Raw genomic sequence first — 20,451 nt, forward strand, 5'->3', positions numbered from 1 at the left:
AATTACTTAAAATTCCATCAATGAAACGTTTTACCTGAAACTCAAATCTAATATACATTTCCATTGTTCAAGTAAATTGTTATTAAATACACTACCTGCTGTAATCAAAGTTTAAAGTTATAGATGTAGACTGTTTTCTACAAACAAGGTTTTTTTAATACTCATTATTCCATTATTAACTCTGGTTATAATGGACCAGATCCAGACATTGCATACCAAAAGCATATAAAGTAAAACCAATGGTCTTATTAGCAATGGCAAGTTAATTCCCATTGATTTCAACAGGATTACCCTAATCAGGGATTACTACCTCTGGATCTGAGCTAATTTTTTAGGCTTCAAAACTTGGCACACCTTTAATGAACCAAAGCAGCAGTGAAGCAAAATAAATGTGAATGTTATCCCCTGGAAATCCTGGTATATCACATTCACTTCTTTTCTAAAAGGCTTTGCTATCAGGGATCATGTTTTCTACAAATCAAAATGAATGCAGTTCTATCGTTAGGTCCAGAAATGTTTATGAACATAGATTGCTTCAATATGTTCTGGAATGTTTAGAATGTTTTCAGGAATTTCAAACTACAAAGGCTTATGTGATATAAGCAAAGAATAATGATTTAAATAGGCTCTTTAGTACTTTACAAAAGGAGGGAAAAACTGTATCATTTAACAGGAATTATAAAGTGATCTCACTCCAAGGTAATGGTTTCAAACTGAAATTACTGTTACCTCTGAAAAGTTTTAACTAAATAAGCACATTTAATTAGTGAAATGTGCAAAAATGTGCATTTAAGGTTTTCATACTTCACAGCAAGTACTATCTTACATAAAACAGGAAATGCCTTTCCCATTAACTTTCTTGCCATCCATATATTTATAATTTCGGTATTAATTTAAAAAATAATTTGTATTTTCTTTTAAAAATATGGTACTAATTAGTTAGAGACATCAGTGTACAAATTTTATCAATTAGGATCTAAGCAATTGATTAAATATAGCAGATCTTCAAATAGTTTATCTCATTTACTTATTCCTACAAATGTCAATTCCCCCCCCCCAATTTATATAAATGTTTTTAATGTCGACTGTCCCCTTGTTGTGGTTGAAACTCAATCAATAGTTTTTAAAACTAATAAAAATGCAAGTTGCAGATTGTTTCTCGATAGGCAGTTCCTTGTGCTATGAACAAAAGTCCCTATGAAGAATTCCTTTACATTTATAAGCTGGAACATGATTATGCTTATACATTTTTCCCATTCTCAAAACTTTGGCCACATTTCCCCCAAATAAGGCGGATAAAAATTAACTATAGATATAATTTTTGTTCTTAGATTAGTGAACTAGAACATTAAATCCCAAATTCAGTTTTGCCATAATTACTAAGCTTTTTAGTTTTGATTTGAACTTCTGCATACTTGGTCTTCCAGATTATAAATTCTTATATTTTGTTCTGACATATTAACCTTATTACTACTATGTTCATACAATCTTTCTCTAGCAGCTTTCTTTATTGTTGTTGTTGTTGTTAGTAGCAAAGTTGTGTCTGACCCATCGCAACCCCATGGAAAATGTTCCTCCAGCTTTCTTTATAAATACATCTAAATATTAAAATCCATTTAAATAAAAAATATAACTGGTCAGTCAGCCTATGCTGTACAGAAGACAAGTGTAGATTTAAGTTTCTATTTTGGGGCAGAGAACCAACAGGCAATTTTCAGAGAAATGACACTTTGCTCAATTGCTTATCAGTTAAGATTCATCAAGTGATAAATTTTAACATCAGGATGAGAAAGAAATGTAACTATCTAGAGGTCTCAAAATGCCCGCCACAGACTATTTTATAATTCAGCAGAAAACTATTTTATAAATTGTCAAGTGTATTTAAAATTTTGTAATTATGTAAACCAAACAAGATTATTTTATGGATATGAATCCAAACTTAAAAAATTCAATATAACATAGAAATGCATTAAAATGTAAGATATTATACTTAATGTGAATAAAGAAAATGTCAAAGCTGACCACTGTAAAAGAGGCAACTTTCTGTCACCTTCAAGGCATAAAAAAGGCACAGTCATTTTTTAGTCTTGTATTGTTAAACTTTCATAAATATTCCAGAAAATCTGAATGGTTTCATGAACTTCTAAGTAATGAATAACATTTTCTGAAAATTACATACTGTAGTAGAAAATGTCTTGCCATAAAATACTGCCATCATGTGGCTGTTTAAATAGAAAAACACATTTATTTCAGTTTATGAAAAAATTATCAAATTTAGGGATTCATGAATTAATGAAAGAATATTAATCTTACAAACACATTGACTCTTGATGGAGACACTAAGTTTTTCACCCACTAGTCCTTTAAGGAAAATATATGGCCAAGCTAGAGTTTTACTTTTGAATGATCTAGAGCAGAAGATTTTATATTGGTTTGAGATTTTAAGATGGCAGGATTCGTATTAAACAGTATATTTTTATGACAATACCTATTGTTAGTGTTGTAGCTATTCATTAAATAATCTGAGACAAAGAACTTATTCCATTCCCCAAAAAGGCTCTCGATTCTTTTGAGTCCACATTTAGACTGTTGAAACACTGCAACTCTCCCAGTAACTATGGCACCAATTTGTTCAAGATAGATCATGAATTTCTAGCTTATCTGGATAGATTTTCAGGTGCGTGGAATTCCATTTTCACATTCTAACAGAATGAGTATTGTCTGCTTCTCCTGCTACACCTTGTTACTATTATGGTTAAAGCAATTTAAGATTTTGTGATACAAGTCTGAGATGACCTACAAGAGTTGGCATTGGCTGATTCAACTAGTGTTGCCCATTCTAACCCAAGGTCTCCAGGAATTGGATTAGGATTTTAAACTTTATGAAAAAACCTCAGCTATTGGAAATTTGTCTTATTGGGCATGTGGGTATAATCCTGTCTGGAGGAACAACCAATAGGAAAAAACTATTTGATTGAGCAATTAAGCCCAAAATTTCCATGGCTAAGTCAGGAAGTTAGGCTTTGCCCTTCTTAAGACCTTTTCGCCAGTTATTAAGTAAATCGTTGCAGTTGTTAAGTGAATCACACAGTTAAGTGAATCCAGCTTCCCCAATGAATTTGCTTTTTAGAAGCTGACTGGGAAGGTTACAAATGGTGACCACATGACCCCGGGTTTGGGCTAATGCCTCCTTAAGTAACACCAGCTGCCTGCAATTAGTGCAGGTTCGCATCCCACCAGGCTCAAGGTTGACTCAGCCTTCCATCCTTCCGAGGTAGGTAAAATGAGGACCCAGATTGTTGGGGGCAATTAAGCTGACTTTGTAATAATGCCACTTAGGGGGTGTGTGAAAGCCCTAATAAGCAGGCATATACATAGAATGAAGGCTACTGCTAAGCTTGTAAGCCGCCCTGAGTCTTCGGAGAAGGGCGGGATATAAATGGAATTAAAATAAATAAATAAATAAATAAATAAATAAATAAATAAATAAATACATGCCAGGTGCCAAGCATCTGAATTTTGTTTATACCGTTTGACCATGAAATACAGCAACAGTCATAAATAACATTTTTCAGTGTCATTCTATCTTCAGTTACTAAACAAATGTTTTTAACTAGAGGATAACCTGTATTTCTTTTTCCTAATGAGGACCCAGATTGTTGGGGGCAATTAAGCTGACTTTGTAATAATGCCGCTTGGGGGGGGTGTGAAAGCCCTAATAAGCAGGCATATACATAGAATGAAGGCTACTGATAAGCTTGTAAGCCGCCCTGAGTCTTCGGAGAAGGGCGGGATATAAATGGAATTAAAATAAATAAATAAATAAAATAATGTCAGCACTTTTATTATGAAAGGTACTCTTCAGCATACCTCTCTGCTTGAAAGTTACAGGAAAAAAGAAAAAAGGCAGATGAAACCTTGGTAATCCCACCCACCCCGTATAAATCCATGTGAAGATTTTTCCCCCACCTATGGAATAAAATAGTGACAGTGTATATAATAAGCTGTCTAAAGGAGTGTTGATAATTATAATGGGGATTATAGGAGAAAAGCTTGAGAAAGTAAGAGGGGATGATGCATCACATCTCAGGTGTTTGTGTTCCCAGCATTAAAAGTTATGTGAATGTTTGGTTTTGGGGGAAAAAACACTATTTTACCATCTCTTTCTCCTCCATCTGGGTGCACCATCCATCTCTCTTTTCCAAGTAAATCCACCAAAATAAATTCTAGCAGAAGACCGAGATATAAATAGTAGGACAGAAACAAATATCATCCATGACCCATACCCTAAACCAGGGGTCAGCAACCTGAAACAGCAAAAGAGCCACTCGGAACCGGTGGGAGCCGCAAAATGTGCGCGCGCATGCGCATAACAAGCAAAAACATACACCACCCCGACACCCGCACCGCACACACCTGTCACTGCCCAGTGCCGCCAGCTTACGGGGGGGACGGACTCGCAAGCCGAGACGACCGCAGAGGGCCGTGCGAAGATGAGGAAGGAAACGGCCTTTCAGAGGATCCCGCCCGGCCCCCCTCAGAGGCAACGGGCCTTGCGAGCGGCTCCTGCAGTGCGGCTCCGAGCAGGGAGGCACTTGCATGACAGCGGCGACGGGTCTCCCTGGCGACGGGCGCTGGGTTGCGGCAGCGCCATCAGCCTGGGCGCTGCTGGAGCCACCCAAGCGCCCTGCCCCTCCCCCCAGGACCTCCAAACCTCTGCGTTTGATGAACGCAGCAGCTCTCCAAACGGGGAGGCAGAGGTTTGGAGAGTTGCGCAGCTCTCCAAACCGCCGCCGCCCCGTTTGCAGAGCTGCTGCGTTCCTCCGCGTTTGAAAGAAACACGAACGCAGCAGCTGTGCAAATGGGACGGTGGCAGTTTGGAGAGTGCACGCGCACCTCTCCAAACCACCACCGCCCGTTTGGAGATCTGCCGCGTTCGTCAAACATGAACGAACGCGGCAGCTGTGCAAACGGGACAGTGGAGGTTTGGAGATCCCTACATCTCCGCCAGCGGAGGACTGGGAGCCGCAGGAGACGGCTTAAAAAGCCGCATGCAGCTCTGGAGCCGTGGGTTGCCGACCCGTGCCCTAAACAGTGCTATTGTAGATTACAGTAAGAGGTTTAAGTGGTGTGCTTCATTTTTTATTACTTTCCTGTGTAAAATGGCCTTTCTTCTGTGTGTTTGTGGATTCCTAAGGCTAATTCAAGTTCTTTACCAAGCACAGTCATCTGCCTGGGAAAGCAGAATGGATAAGCTGGTGTTAATTTTGATAACTACTAAGCAACAAAATATAAACATATGAAATTAAGAGGATAGGTAATTATATATACTTTGAAAAACCTAGCTAGGAAAGATGCTATATGCTTGCCAAAATAATCTGAAGCTGCTCAATATAAGGAGCTCCCTACTATTGAGATTGTGAATTTTTGTCTTGTATTTACAGTCAACTGACTGTTACTATGTCTTGCTCTATTGCAATGTCCATGGTTATTTCCTGTCTACATTATGGTTTGCAATTAAGATTTTGCTATATTTTGCACTCTACAGTTTGCAGGCTATCACTTCTTGTGCTGGCAGCACAAGACAGGGTTCTACACTGTCATCTTGCCTCCTCTACAAGCATCACCCTGTTGCCTCTTTCCTGGCCTGGCTGTGCAGATTCCTTCAGCAGATAGGTTTCTACTCCCCTGGCACATTTACTAGGTGCATCCCCGGGCTGCACCCTAACCTAGCACTTGAATCCTAGGCCAGCAGCAAGAGGATGATGGTGAAGATAAGCTGGGGATAAGGGTGGAAGTGGTAGGTGGCAGAGTACTAGGCCAAAAGTGCAGAGATGGAAGAAGATAGGTGGGTAAGGGGTGTTGAAGCAGCCCATGAGAAAATGACCATGTTCTATAGTTGGAAATGCCAACTGGTTGCCCAATTTTTGCTTATGTGACCATAGGAGTGTTGTAACGGCTGGAATTTCAGTGACTGATTGAAACTACCATTCACTCAGCAGTTCAGGTGGAATCACTAGCTGAAAGAGAGACGGATCCTCTAGAAGGAATGAGACATTCCAGTTTGGTGTTGGTTTGGTGTAGGAAACCTCTTGAGGTCAAACCCCTAATTCTATATCTGCTGTTTCTCAAGGGATTCTTGTTCTTTATTGATCAGAATATTTAGACTATTCATGGAGTGGTTTGGTTGCTTGCACTTGACAGCACTGTTATAACTTGTATGAATAGTCATTAAGTGAGGACTACCTGTATATGCAATGATGATGACTGAATCTGCTTTAAAATGAATCACAATTTCGAAGCGTGTATTCCTTGATTAACAACACAAAATACCTGCTTTTGCGGGATCTAGTCTATGAAAAGATATGCCATTATTAATATGCTAGTTCGAGATACCTTTTACTATTTTTGCTGTAAGAGGCCAATGTTATCTACCCCTCTGAAATTTATTGTAGACATTTTCTATTTGATATACATTATTAAGAACTTAATCCTATGCATATTTATTCAGAAACAAGTTCAAATGAGTGTAACAGCACTTATCTCTGCAGGAAGCTTTTATCTTCTCACCCTTTTATACATTGGAGCGGAATGCATATTCTTCATCAGTGAAATTATATCTGTTTATGCCTCTAACTGTTTTTTGTGGTACTTCAATGGGTTTTCTCTGAAGTTCACATCAAGTTCTACCAATATTTCATTATTTTTAAATCATCTTTTTCTTACTGCAAATGACTGTATTGATTTTTTTCTTGGCAGTGTTTACATTGTTCAGGTCTCTTCCAACCATGATTAAATGAAGACTCCTAAGAAAAATAAACATGTCAATAATGAAAAACTACCTTAAGATATAGATTACTTGCTTCATTTGGAGATGTACTGTTACTTTATGATTTTGCAAAATGTATAAAAAACTAGAGCTTAGTTTATTCAGTAATCTCTATAAAATACTATATTTTTAGTGTGACTATAGATATAACATGATTACATTTTATCATACTAATACATTCTACATTTTCCAGATATTTAATAAAAAATCAATGGAAATAATATATATTGCATTATTAATTTAATTTTGTTTACACAGCTGGCTGCGAGTTTTTCTTTGATCAGAAGGCAAAAAGGAAAAAAAGCATGACTTGCTTTTATGGCTGTACCAAAAACTACATTATATCTTTTGTATGAAAAGCCTTAAGATAACAAAAAACATTTTTGCATTTATATCTGGTCCAAATACAAACAATAAAACTAAACCAAATGGAAAAGACAATGTTATACAAAATTTATTTTGCTTTAATGTTAGTTTGTACTTTAACTGATATGTGGAACACAGTAAGTTTGATTGCATATCTATAGTATGTAATTTACTAAATATTTGATCAGATATTGATCTGATTAGGCCAGGGGTTCCCAAAAACTTGGGTTTTCAAAATTATAGTGTATATGCATAATTTGTTGCCATTATTTTGAACTTTTGTAAGGGGTGCGAGAATGTAACAGAAGTGTTCTAGGGGTGCGGGGTATATAAATGGTTGGGAACCGCTGGGTTAGGCTATGGAACCTAAGGAAACTTCATCTCTCCAAGGGACTATTTGGGATGGTCCACCCCAGATACCTGATGCACATTGGTTAGTGTTTATGAGAAAAGGTAACCACACATAGAACAAGATTGCCTCCTAATTTCCAAAGATGAAGTAAATGAAAAATTGCCCAATATGTCACCAAAGGAAAAGTGAATACAATTATCTAATAGTACAAGCTAAATAGCAGCTATAATAGTGGCTATTGAGTTTGCAGATTCCTGCCTGTTAAACCTGTCCAGATTAGTCCTGTTCCTTTTAGGGAAGAACAGGAAAGATATAGTGCCTGCAGAACAAATTGATGATTTTTATAAGTTTTGGCAAGCTCGTTTTAGCTCAAGGCTGGGTTTAGCGCTGAGAAATCATGTGAAGTAACTGCTATGACATTTTACATTGTGACCTAGAATACTTTGGAACTTTTAAAAATTTATAGAGACAACTCTGTAATATAAGTTGCACTCCTGAGGATTGGGTCTGTGCCCTGCCTGGTGCTTCTGGTAGAATATGTGTAATTCAGTGTAACTAATGACACTGTAAGGCCAGGTGTAATACCACCTACTTAGAAAAAGGCGGTGATGTACCTCCTTTTGAAGAAGCCATTTTTAGATCACAAATGTATTGGACAACTTCCACCTGTATTTAGCCTCTGCATATGAGAAAAATTTCTTGAAAAGATGACAGGGAATCAGCTTAAGAAGATCTTGGAATAAACAAATCATCTAGATCCCTTTCATTCATGGTTTAGGCCTGGACATGCAAAGGAAACAGCACCAGTCATTCTGGTCAAAGAGCTGGAGGTCAAGTATATTTCTTCTGCGACTTCTTGGCAGCATTTGACCACTGGAGTGTCTACAAGAAATGGGGTCACTATTTTATAATAGTTTTGCCTCTCCCTAAATTGATGGTTTAGTTGAATTATGACGGAATAGTAATCAAATCTTTGGTTGCTCCAATATGGAGTAACCTAGTATTCAATCTTCTAAGTTATAGCCTTATCTGAACCAGGAAGAATCAGTGATAGTAGCTTTATTATTATTATGCAACAGGAATAGTCTTAGTGGAGCTGCCTTTGAAAATAATTTAGAATCAGCAGCTGTTACAAATGTAGTGACCAGGAAGCTAGCAGAGAAACCGATTACTGACAACACCAACATACTGTATTTTAGGAAAGCATTTTCTCAATATAGATGTAAAATCTTTTGGGAAACTAGTATTTAAGATTGAGAGAATCTACGTTACAATGCATTCTATCTATTGTCTTACTTATCAAGAACACATTGATATAAATAAGTCATTTAAAAGTACTTGTTGCTTTTCTAAGAATTAAAAGTTAAGTATTTTTCTTCTAAAAGTTTATGTATTAACTAAAAAATGGACTAATTCCTAGGTAAATGCATACTGTACTGCAGCATTAATATTCCAAATTAAGTCATTTATTTTGGTATTTATTTGACAAAATACAAACCTGGGTAAGTTTGGGTTCCTTCCTCTTTGAAACCTCAGGTCTGTTTCCTGAATATACATCAATTTGCTCAGGCTTGAAGAGAGAGATTTCATGGGAACATTTACACTGGCTTTTAATCTGCCGATTAGGATCCACTAGAAAAATACTCTCTCTGTTGAGGTAGTTCTTTGGCATGTGGTTTTCTGAACCAAGGCAATTAGACACTTTTGATGTGCTGAGGTGTTCTTTTACAGCAGTCTGGCAACATGAACATTCAGGTTGATAAACAGAATGTTTTGGTATTTGATGACATTCATTAGTTGGTGATGAAATGTGTGTGGTTAAAAGATCAGTCTCTTGTAAAGCATCTGATCCTAGATGGAATTTTACTTTTCTTTCACCTATTTTCCCTGTTTTATTTTTTTCTACATCCTCTTTCAAATTCCTTATGGGAAATCCATTTTCAAATAAAGATGCTACTTCAATAACTTGGTTTCTTGGAGGTTTGGGTTTGCATGAATTGTGTGAAGAACATGTTGGAGAGACATGGTGACAACCACAGCACACTTTCTCTGTGTTGAAGGTTCCTGCAGTTGAATTCCATCTGTTTGAGGCAGTCTTATTGACTTTCCAATTACTATCTGGGCTTGCTCTAGGTTTCCTTCTACCTGACTCTGAAATATCATTGTTAGGAAACAAACCATTTTGTGACATAGTTCCACAGGAACACACTGAAAACTTCTTCAGGACCAAATCTCCACCTGCTATTTGACCAGTTCCAAAATTCAGTTTTTCCATACTTCTATTATTACGCATATTTAATTTATTTGGTAGCTGTTGTGTTTTAGAATGTGCACAACAAGAATGACAGGTGCTGTGTTTACCATAAGATTCCACAGGATTCAAAGGATCCCTCTCCATTTCCACACAGGGAGCAGATGAATGCTTACATTCATTTGGAAAAATATATAATGCTGTAGGATTCCTTCTCTCTGTTTGCAAAGAGGAAACATCTACAAAAGGCAATGTGGCAGGAAATGGAACAGAATTATATGAATGTGGATGAAGTGGAATAGTTGAATTTGTTTTGTCAGCTGGCATATGTGAAATAAATGTCTCATTTGCCCGTATCTTTGAAGTGGGAGAAATACCCTCTTTACATTTTTCATCTCTGTTCTGTCTGCCAGTCCAGCCTAAAAAATAATTCAGTATATTTTGCATCTTCAAATGATTTTTTTTCCTAATTGGAGAAATATAGCGAAGCCTTTCCAAACTGTTTTTAGGACTTAACAAATAATGGGAGGAAAATCTATGAATGACTTTGCCTACTCGAGTTTTTCTGTGAGATCTTCTGTGAAGAGTTAGGAACTTTTCAGAATTTTTGTCTTCAGAATGCAGATCAACAGTTAAGTCAAGCAATGGGCTGCAATGGCATTTAGATGTTTGACTTAAAGACATATATTGTTCATTTATTTCTGTGTTTACTCTTTTATTTTTTTCTACAGGCTCAATGTCCAATGTTTTGAGTGAATGAAATTTGGAGAAAATAGATGGTTTACTTTTATATTTTTTGTCTCTTTGCAATGTTTTCTGTTTGGTAAACACAACAGATTTTACAGGTTTGGACACTTTGGGTTTTCTTTTTTGAAAAGCAGATTTAACTGGATTTTGGGGTGCTGACTTAAGAAAAAAGTGAGGTAACTGATTTGCCTGTAAATATTTGAACGATGGGAAACATGAATATGAGGACCAAAGATTTGATGTAGGTAATGCTTGATCAGAATATACATTGGAAGAACTAGATTCTGATGGATCTGAATTAGTTCCTAGAAGATAATTGGCTTCATCAATTAGAATTTGAGAAAGTCCTCCCTGCTTTTTAAAATGTGTGGTTTGTTTTCGTGGCACTAAAATAAGATGCAACTTCTTAAATGGTTGGTTTTGTTCAGAGTCTTTAAACTGAAAAACTAAAGCATGGCTCTGGGGATTTTCATGCTCACTCACATCTGAAAGTTCAGTATTGCTTGCTAATGAACCATTAGTTGCTTCCAGAGTCGAAGAAATAGTAGGCTCTTCTGAACCGGAATTTGAGTAGGTTTGCTCAGCAATTTGATATGAATATTCTGAGGAGTATTCTGAATGGCTGTTTACTAAATGACTTTCAAAACTGTGAAAGTTTTTAGGTTTCTTCAGATCTTTATTTATTGCAGTAGATACTGGTGATTGTTTGAAATATTTATAGCAAATATTGTCCTCTATTTTTATTTCTGTAGAAGAAACTTGCACAGCTTTGTCTTGCTTTGAAGTTGGAGGGTTACCATCTGATGACTGCTTCTGATGGAATTTATCAAAAGCACAAGCTTCTTTCACTGTATAAATGATTTGTCCTTCAATGGAATTTTCAGTAATGATCAGTTGAGGGATTGCTTTATTTAAACTCAAATCATCTCCATAAGAACTATTGTATATGAATGGAATTATTTTGCCTGAAAAAGATTTCAGTGACTGGCCCTCTGTATTATAGTTCTTACACTTTAAAAATAATTTAGATTCCAGTGATAATTCCTCTTGCAATTTACTAGTGCACTCTACTTTTTCTCTTTGCAGCAAAGGATTTTCTTTGCAGAAACTGTTCACCTGGCTATTTTCTAATATAAGCACTATGCCATGCAATTTCTTTTCCCCTTTTTCTTTTTCAAACAAGCTGCATGAATCAAAACAGAAGTAATTGCTGGAGTCAGTCAAATCTAGGAGAAATAAAGGGAAAAACAGAAATGTTTGCTTTCTATTTGTTGATTTTTACAAAATTCAGTATCACAACAAGAATGTAAATTGCCTGTGCTAAAAACAATAGATTTAGTAATTTAGAAAAAGCAGTGAAAATATCAAAGTTTCCTTGTTGTCTGGCATATTTACCTTTGTTATATGCAACATTTTGTTCCCAATAGTCAGAATAAAAATCACATTCACTTTCTGTGTCACAGTCTGCCAGGTTTTTGCTGGACATAGCATCTGAAACAGAAATATAGTATGTTTTATTAGAAATCAAAATAAATTTTAAAATGGATCTGACAGTATTTCTATATCAAAAATCATATCTCAACATTTTTAGTATCTATTTTAGTATCTAAAATAATTTTTAGTATCTATGGTCCCAATTATATTTTTGTCCATTTATTCACATAAATAGATTTGATGTAATGAATTCACATACTTAATTCACATACTATACATACCACAATATATAACTTTAGTTATAATGTTCCTAATATATAAACAGAATCAGCAATTAAGAATAAAAATATTTTTAAGAGATAGAAATATCCTATTTATATGTTAATACCATATGTATGTTTATAAGTTATAGGAGTACATATGACATATGTTTATTATTTATGTTTATACCATATAGAAGGATTTTTGATTCTCTCTCTCTCTCTCTCTCTCTCTCTCTCTCTCTCTATATATATATATATATATATATATATATATATATATATATATATATATATATATATATATATATATAATCTATATCTTTCTTATTTCTTTCTCCCTCCCTCCCTCCCTCTCTCTCTCTCTCTCAATGATTGTACCTTGACTCACATTTTTGGAGTGTTTACTTAATAACTGCAGAGTGGGAGTGGTGAACCTAAAATTATGTTGTAATTATATATACACTTCCCTGGGACTAAATCTAATAGAAGAAATAATGCTTATATTTGAATTGATATGTATTGTTGAGAGCGTGGTGGCACAACAGCTTCCTCTGTTCCTGGAGGAAACTGATTATCTGGACCCGTACCAATAGGGTTTCAGGCCCGGGTACAGCACGGAGACGGCACTGGTCGCGCTGGTGAATGATCTCTGGCGGGCTCGGGACAGAGGTTGCTCCTCTGTTCTAGTCCTATTAGATCTCTCAGCGGCTTTCGATACCATTGACCATGGTATCCTACTGCAACGTCTCAGGGGGCTGGGAGTGGGAGGCACCGTTTTACGGTGGTTCTCCTCCTATCTCCTGGGCTGCTCGCAGTCGGTGTTGACGGGAGGGCAGAGATCCACCCCAAGGCCTCTTGCTTGTGGAGTCCCTCAGGGGTCGGTTCTCTCGCCCCTCCTGTTCAACATCTATATGAAGCCGCTGGGCGAGGTCATTCGTGGTTTCGGGGTGGGGTATCATCAGTACACTGATGATACCCAACTTTTTTTCTCCACCCCGAACCAACCCAGCGATGCCCTCGCCGTGATGTCCCGTTGCCTGGAGGCGGTCCAGGTCTGGATGGGAAGAAACAGGCTTCGTCTCAATCCTGCTAAGAATGAGTGGCTTTGCGTACCGGCATCTTGGGCTAACCAAACTATTCCACCTTTAATGATGGGGGGGAGGTGTTACCCCCCCCCGTTGATAGGGCTCGCAACTTAGGCGTCCTCCTGGACTCACGGCTCAATTTTGAAGATCATATACGAACCGTGACCAGGGGAGCTTTTGCACAGGTTCGCCTGGTGCGCCAGTTGCGACCCTACCTGGACCGAGATGCCCTACGCACAGTCACTCATGCGCTCGTGACCTCCCGTTTAGACTATTGCAATGCTCTCTACATGGGGCTGTCCTTGAGGACCATTCGGAGACTACAACTGGTGCAGAATGCGGCCGCCCGAGTTGTGATGGGGGTCTCCCGATACTCCCATGTAACACTTCTACTCCGTGAGCTGCATTGGCTTCCGGTTGCTCTCCGGGTGAGATTCAAAGTGCTGGTGATGACCTATAAAGCCCTAAATGGCTTGGGTCCGGGATATCTGAGGGAACACCTGCTGCCGGCATCAAGCTCCCTTCGTCCAGTGCGCTCGCAGAGGGAGGGTCTTCTCAGGGTGCCACCGGTAAAAGATTGCCGGCGGATAACACCCAGGGAGAGGGCCTTTTCTGTGGGTGCACCTGCCCTCTGGAACCAGCTGCCCGTGGAGCTCAGGACTGCCCCTGACCTATGCTCATTCCGCCGGGACCTGAAGACTTGGCTCTTTGAACTCTCTGACCCAGGCTGAGAATTTTAACTGGGGTTTTATTTTCAGGGAAAATTTAATCTTTTAATTCTCTTTTAACTTTGTATTTTATATTGATGTGATTTTAAAATGCCCTGTAAACTGCCCTGAGTCCTTCAGGAAAGGGCAGTATATAAATCTAATAAAATCTAAAATCTAAATCTAAATCTATTAAGTAAATTATTTAAATAATTAAATATTTAAAATAAGTAGGCAAAATATATTTTATTGTTCCAATTTAAATCAATAAACTAATATGCAATATTTCATCATCCTAAACTGATCTAACATTTTTATAGCATTAACTACATCAAGCTGAACATTAAAGACCAAAATAATTACCGTATATACTTGAGTATAAGCCGAATTTTTCAGCCCACTTTTTGGGCTGAAAAACTCCACTTCGGCTTATACTCCAGTCAACAAAAAAAAAGAACTGTCCCTTCGTTCGGAACAGGCTGCTGAGAGAAGCTGCCTCGCCTGCTGCGCCCCCAACAACCGCCGCTGCCGCTTTCCCCCCCCATCGCTCACCCGCTGCCCCCGAAAATGCCGCTGCCGCTTTCCCCCCCCATCGCTCACCCGCTGCCCCTGAAAATGCTGCTGCCGCTTTCCCCCCCATCGCTCACCCGCTGCTCCCGAAAATGCCGCTGCCGCTTTTCCCCCCCCATCGCTCACCCGTGCTTTCCCCCCCCATCGCTCACCCGTGCTTTCCCCCCCCATCGCTCACCCGTGCTTTCTCTCCCCATCGCTCACCCGTGCTTTCTCTCCCCATCGCTCACCCGTGCTTTCCCCCCCATCGCTCACCCGTGCTTTCCCCCCCCATCGCTCACCCGTGCTTTCCCCCATCGCTCACCCGTGCTTTCTCTCCCCATCGCTCACCCGTGCTTTCTCTCCCCATCGCTCACCCGTGCTTTCCCCCCCCATCGCTCACCCGTGCTTTCTCTCCCCATCGCTCACCCGTGCTTTCTCTCCCCATCGCTCACCCGTGCTTTCCCCCCCCATCGCTCACCCGTGCTTTCCCCCATCGCTCACCCGTGCTTTCTCTCCCCATCGCTCACCCGTGCTTTCTCTCCCCATCGCTCACCCGTGCTTTCCCCCCCATCGCTCACCCGTGCTTTCTCTCCCCATCACTCACCCGTGCTTTCCCCCCCCCATCGCTCACCCGTGCTTTCTCTCCCCATCGCTCACCCGTGCTTTCTCTCCCCATCGCTCACCCGTGCTTTCCCCCCCCATCGCTCACCCGTGCTTTCCCCCCCCATCGCTCACCCGTGCTTTCTCTCCCCATCGCTCACCCGTGCTTTCTCTCCCCATCGCTCACCCGTGCCGCCCCGAAAATGCCGCTGCCGCTCGCCCGCTTGCTTGCTTCCTCGCCCGGGGACCAGCACCAGCCAGCCAGCCCGCCGGCGAGAAGCCCGGCCCGGAGGTGAGGTGAGGGAGCGGAGTCGCTCACCCGTGCTTTCCCCCCCATCGCTCACCCGTGCTTTCTCTCCCCATCGCTCACCCGTGCTTTCTCTCCCCATTGCTCACCCGTGCTTTCTCTCCCCATCGCTCACCCGTGCTTTCTCTCCCCATCAAAGATCCTTGGAAGTAATGGTTGGAAAAGTTTGCAAGTCTTTGGGAAAGTTCAAGAAGTGAAAGGAATACCCTCCTCTTGAAAGACCAGATAAGGCAGACAGGGAGATGAAGAGTTCAACCGAGTTTCCTCTTTTGTTCAGGCATCTGCACCCGCTGCTTTTAAACTCGCCGGGCGCTGCAACGGCACCCGTTTTCCCCGGCGAGTTTTCCCTACCTGGCCCCTGCAGAATCGCGGCGGCGCCCCCGGAGAAGCCTACCCCGAGGCTGCAGCCGATTTTTCTTTCTCCAAGACTCTGCCGCCCAGAGCGTTGTTTCTCCCCCTCGTGCGTGCGTGGGATGAGGCGAGAAACCAACAGCCTGCGTCCGTCTCTCTTTATGTATATTTCTGTATATATCTTATCTCGGGATCTAGACCTTTCGAAGGAGAAGGGGCGGCTGGAGTTCGTGAGTTGCTGTGGGACCCAAGGGTTGGGGGAAGAGAGATGGGAGGGAAAAGGGGAGAAACCTGCCGCTGGCTAGTTCTTTGTCTGATCGGGGGAGCCTGAACAAAAGAGGAAACTCGGTTGAACTCTTCATCTCCCTGTCTGCCTTATCTGGCTTTTTGAAACGCACCACCGGCTGCTCCGTCCAGAAGCCCAGATTCGGGAGGGCTGCTTGGCTTCCACTTGAGCCCATCTATGTCCGCGGGCCCCCCCCCACTACCCCTAGACCTCCGCCGCCGGCGGAGGCTGGATCCGCGCTCCGCAGCGGCAGGGCGCGGATCCAGCCGGCGGCAGAGGCTTGTGGAGCACGGATCCAGCCTCCGCCGGCATGCAGGCAAATCCTGCTAAAGGGCTTTCCCCCCCCCCACTGGATCCGCGCTCCTTTCTGCAGCGGAAAGAAGCAGGCAGGCAAGGCACGGAGATCCGGAGACCTGCCGACGTTTGGGGAGGTTTGGGGAGGTGCCCAAACCTCCCCAATCATCAGCAGGTCTCCGGATCTCCGTGCCTTGCCTGCCTGCTTCTTTCTGCAGCGGAAATTAGCAGGCAGGCAAGGCACGGAGATCCGGAGACCTGCCGACGTTTGGGGAGGTTTGGGGAGGTGCCCAAACCTCCCCAATCATCAGCAGGTCTCCGGATCTCCGTGCCTTGCCTGCCTGCTTCTTTCTGCAACGGAAAGAAGCAGGCAGGCAAGGCACGGAGATCCGGAGACCTGCCGACGTTTGGGGAGGTTTGGGGAGGTGCCCAAACCTCCCCAATCATCAGCAGGTCTCCGGATCTCCGTGCCTTGCCTGCCTGCTTCTTTCTGCAGCGGAAAGAAGCAGGCAGGCAAGGCACGGAGATCCGGAGACCTGCCGACGTTTGGGGAGGTTTGGGGAGGTGCCCAAACCTCCCCAATCATCAGCAGGTCTCCGGATCTCCGTGCCTTGCCTGCCTGCTTCTTTCTGCAACGGAAAGAAGCAGGCAGGCAAGGCACGGAGATCCGGAGAGCTGCCGACGTTTGGGGAGGTGCCCAAACCTCCCCAATCATCAGCAGGTCTCCGGATCTCCGTGCCTTGCCTGCCTGCTTCTTTCTGCAGCGGAAAGAAGCAGGCAGGCAAGGCACGGAGATCCGGAGACCTGCCGACGTTTGGGGAGGTTTGGGGAGGTGCCCAAACCTCCCCAATCATCAGCAGGTCTCCGGATCTCCGTGCCTTGCCTGCCTGCTTCTTTCTGCAGCGGAAATTAGCAGGCAGGCAAGGCACGGAGATCCGGAGACCTGCCGACGTTTGGGGAGGTTTGGGGAGGTGCCCAAACCTCCCCAATCATCAGCAGGTCTCCGGATCTCCGTGCCTTGCCTGCCTGCTTCTTTCTGCAGCGGAAAGAAGCAGGCAGGCAAGGCACGGAGATCCGGAGACCTGCCGACGTTTGGGGAGGTTTGGGGAGGTGCCCAAACCTCCCCAATCATCAGCAGGTCTCCGGATCTCCGTGCCTTGCCTGCCTGCTTCTTTCTGCAGCGGAAAGAAGCAGGCAGGCAAGGCACGGAGATCCGGAGACCTGCCGACGTTTGGGGAGGTTTGGGGAGGTGCCCAAACCTCCCCAATCATCAGCAGGTCTCCGGATCTCCGTGCCTTGCCTGCCTGCTTCTTTCTGCAGCGGAAAGAAGCAGGCAGGCAAGGCACGGAGATCCGGAGACCTGCCGACGTTTGGGGAGGTTTGGGGAGGTGCCCAAACCTCCCCAATCATCAGCAGGTCTCCGGATCTCCGTGCCTTGCCTGCCTGCTTCTTTCTGCAGCGGAAAGAAGCAGGCAGGCAAGGCACGGAGATCCGGAGACCTGCCGACGTTTGGGGAGGTTTGGGGAGGTGCCCAAACCTCCCCAATCATCAGCAGGTCTCCGGATCTCCGTGCCTTGCCTGCCTGCTTCTTTCTGCAGCGGAAATTAGCAGGCAGGCAAGGCACGGAGATCCGGAGACCTGCTGACGTTTGGGGAGGTTTGGGGAGGTGCGCGCGCACCTCCCCAAATCTCCCCAAACTTCGGCAGGTCTCCGGACGGCGGCGGCTTGGGAGAGGTGCGCGCGATCCTGGAAGCACCGAAGCCTCGGCCGCGCGCAAGTCCTCGGTAAGCTCCGGGCGGTCACTTGCTTCCGTCTCCTGAGGGAAGGGGGGGCGACTGGAGCGGGCGTGTTTCCTCGCCTGCTGGGCGCCGCGATTTGCCCGGGGAACGCGCGGGCCCCGAATGGCAGCGTGGAGCGAGGAAGCGGACAGCCAGGGCTTCCCCGAGAGCCGCGGCCACACAGGGTATTCCTGTGTATTCAGGCTTGCAAAATGGCGGATCGAGCCTCTGCTGGCGGCGGAGGCTTGCAGAACGGCGGATCGGCTTATATTCGAGTCACGAACTTTTTCCAGTTTTTGGGGGTGAAAATGGGGGTCTCGGCTTATACTCGAGTCGGCTTATACTCAAGTATATACGGTATATAAACTGCATTTGAAATACTGCTATCTGCTAATGGGCCAGATTATTCTCAACTTTCCAGGAATCTACTTCTTTGAATGCCTTTTGGAAAATAATAGGCAAAAGGTAAAAAGAAAACAAAAAAAGATTGCACTGATCTTAACATTCTCCACAAGCTTAGTTTGTTATTACCTTGCTAAATTGTATTATCGACACATTCTTCAACTGGCAGAAAAATACACCAACATAAAATGTATTATTATTGATCCGTATCCTGCTTATATAGTCTGAAATTATATAGTCTTCTACAAATTATATAGTCTTCTACTGCTAAGCTTGTAAGGCGCCCTGAGTCTTCGGAGAAGGGCGGGATATAAATGGAATTTAAAAAAAAAAAGGATGACAAAGGCACTGTATTACACATTACATCCATAGAAATTAATTCTGGTGAATTAAAAATAATTTAAGACTGCCTTGTTGATTGGTTAGTAGGCATAAGACAAGGCCACTCTAATGAGGATAATATATAAGTAACAGGAGAAAAAAAGATGCTGCCAGGGCATGTTGTGCCATGTTTCAATAAAAATGGAGAAATATCAAGTCTCTCAATTCTATTCTTACTACCAATTATAAGTTAGCAACCCTTTGGATGATGCCTTTCTGTTTACAAAAAGTTCTTGCCTCAAAGACTGTATAATTCAAATTTTACACAGATGAAACAAGAAGTAGGTATCAATATCAGGCTGAGCTTCACTTGACTAGATAGGATGATGTCTACTCCTACCTGGATAAGACACTGCCAGAGAAACCTAATAGGTGGAAACTATGGCGTTGTTTATTTTTGAAAGTGTCTGAAGCAGTATTAAAAAAGGACAAGGAGAAAAGGGGGGCGTGTGTGTGTGAAAAGGAGAAACAAGGATCTTCTAAGTGAGGGCTATTTTCACATACAGGTATATTTGTGTTATGGTTAAATTAGAGGAAAGGGACGCGGTGGCTCAGTGGGTTAGGACGCTGAGCTTGTTGATCAGAAGGTCGGCAGTTTGGCGGGTCGAATCCCGAGTGCCGCGTAACAGAGTGAGCGCCTGTTACTCGTCCCAGCTTCTGCCAACCTAGCAGTTCGAAAGCACGTAAAAATGCAAGTAGAAATATAGGGACCACTCCGGTGGGGCCTTTGGCATCTAGTCATGCCGGCCACATGACCACGGAGATGTCCTTGGACAAGCGCTGGCTCTTCGGCTTTGAAACGGAGATGAGCACCGGCCCCTAGAGTCGGAAACGACTAGCATGCATGTGCGGGGGAACCTTTACCTTTACCTTTTACTAAATTAGAGGAATGAATGAATGCTTCCTTGGATAGTAAAAAGAAAGAGCCTGAATCGCCTCATTAGAACTTAGTTCCTCCTCAGAGCATATTGTTCCAGAAAAGGGGGTCTCCATTCCGATATTGAACTTCACCTCAACCCTGTGAAGCCCCCTTGGAAGGTTTACTCCTGTTCGCCCTCCCTCAGCGGCCATCTCGTTCCACGAGGGAAGTTTTTCCTCTCACCTGAAGGGCGTCCCCTTCGCAGATCTTACCGGAGTTCATCCATGCGGGGGTGGTAGTGGGGTTTAACCCCAAGGCAGCATAGGCGATGTCAAAGACGCTCACAAGTCTGACGCGTGACCTCTGCACCCCTCTGTGACCGGACCCCTACATGGTGAGGTCACCTTTCCCGATATACAGTTTATTCCTTGTAAAGAATAAACGCCCGACAGGCAGCAGCTTGGGTGCATAGCTTCCGGGTTGTAGAAATGCCCTGTAATACAATTTTCCCCATCCCGTTATCTTTACTTCAGACCACGTTCCAGTCCCTCCCTCCCTCCCTTGCTCTGCACTAGCTACCATCCACATTCAAATATGGCGCCCGCTC

At 42.8% G+C, this 20,451-nt stretch overlaps 2 protein-coding genes across 2 annotated transcripts in view; both read right to left on the reverse strand.

Annotated features, from left to right (window-relative positions):
- Positions 1-6,801, reverse strand: part of MYH7B (myosin heavy chain 7B) — a 76,732-nt gene extending 69,931 nt beyond the window's left edge. The window contains exon 1 of the mRNA XM_081322225.1: positions 6,727-6,801. The gene's annotated coding sequence lies outside the window, so the exon portion shown is untranslated. The remainder of the gene's footprint in view (positions 1-6,726) is intronic.
- LOC308664756 (uncharacterized protein) lies at positions 6,448-20,402 on the reverse strand. The gene is made up of 4 exons (XM_081322226.1): positions 20,117-20,402; positions 11,941-12,036; positions 9,046-11,771; positions 6,448-6,806 (listed from the first exon to the last, which is right to left on the reverse strand). Exons 1-4 carry the CDS (start codon positions 20,124-20,126, stop codon positions 6,723-6,725), a joined length of 2,916 nt encoding a protein of 971 aa, XP_081178352.1. The 5' UTR covers positions 20,127-20,402; the 3' UTR covers positions 6,448-6,722.
- Between the last annotated feature and the right edge of the window lie 49 nt (positions 20,403-20,451).

This window comes from Vipera berus, assembly GCF_964194415.1.
Source record: "Vipera berus genome assembly, chromosome: 3".
Taxonomy (NCBI): domain Eukaryota; kingdom Metazoa; phylum Chordata; class Lepidosauria; order Squamata; family Viperidae; genus Vipera; species Vipera berus.

Bases quoted from the DNA above. Each gene is read 5' to 3' on its own strand.
- LOC308664756 (XM_081322226.1), bottom strand. The intron at 11,772-11,940 runs GTAAATATGCCA...TATTTCTCCTAG, and splicing joins AAATGTTGCATATAACAAAG to ATTTGACTGACTCCAGCAAT. The intron at 6,807-9,045 runs GTTTGTATTTTG...TATTTTTCTTAG, and splicing joins AGGAACCCAAACTTACCCAG to GAGTCTTCATTTAATCATGG.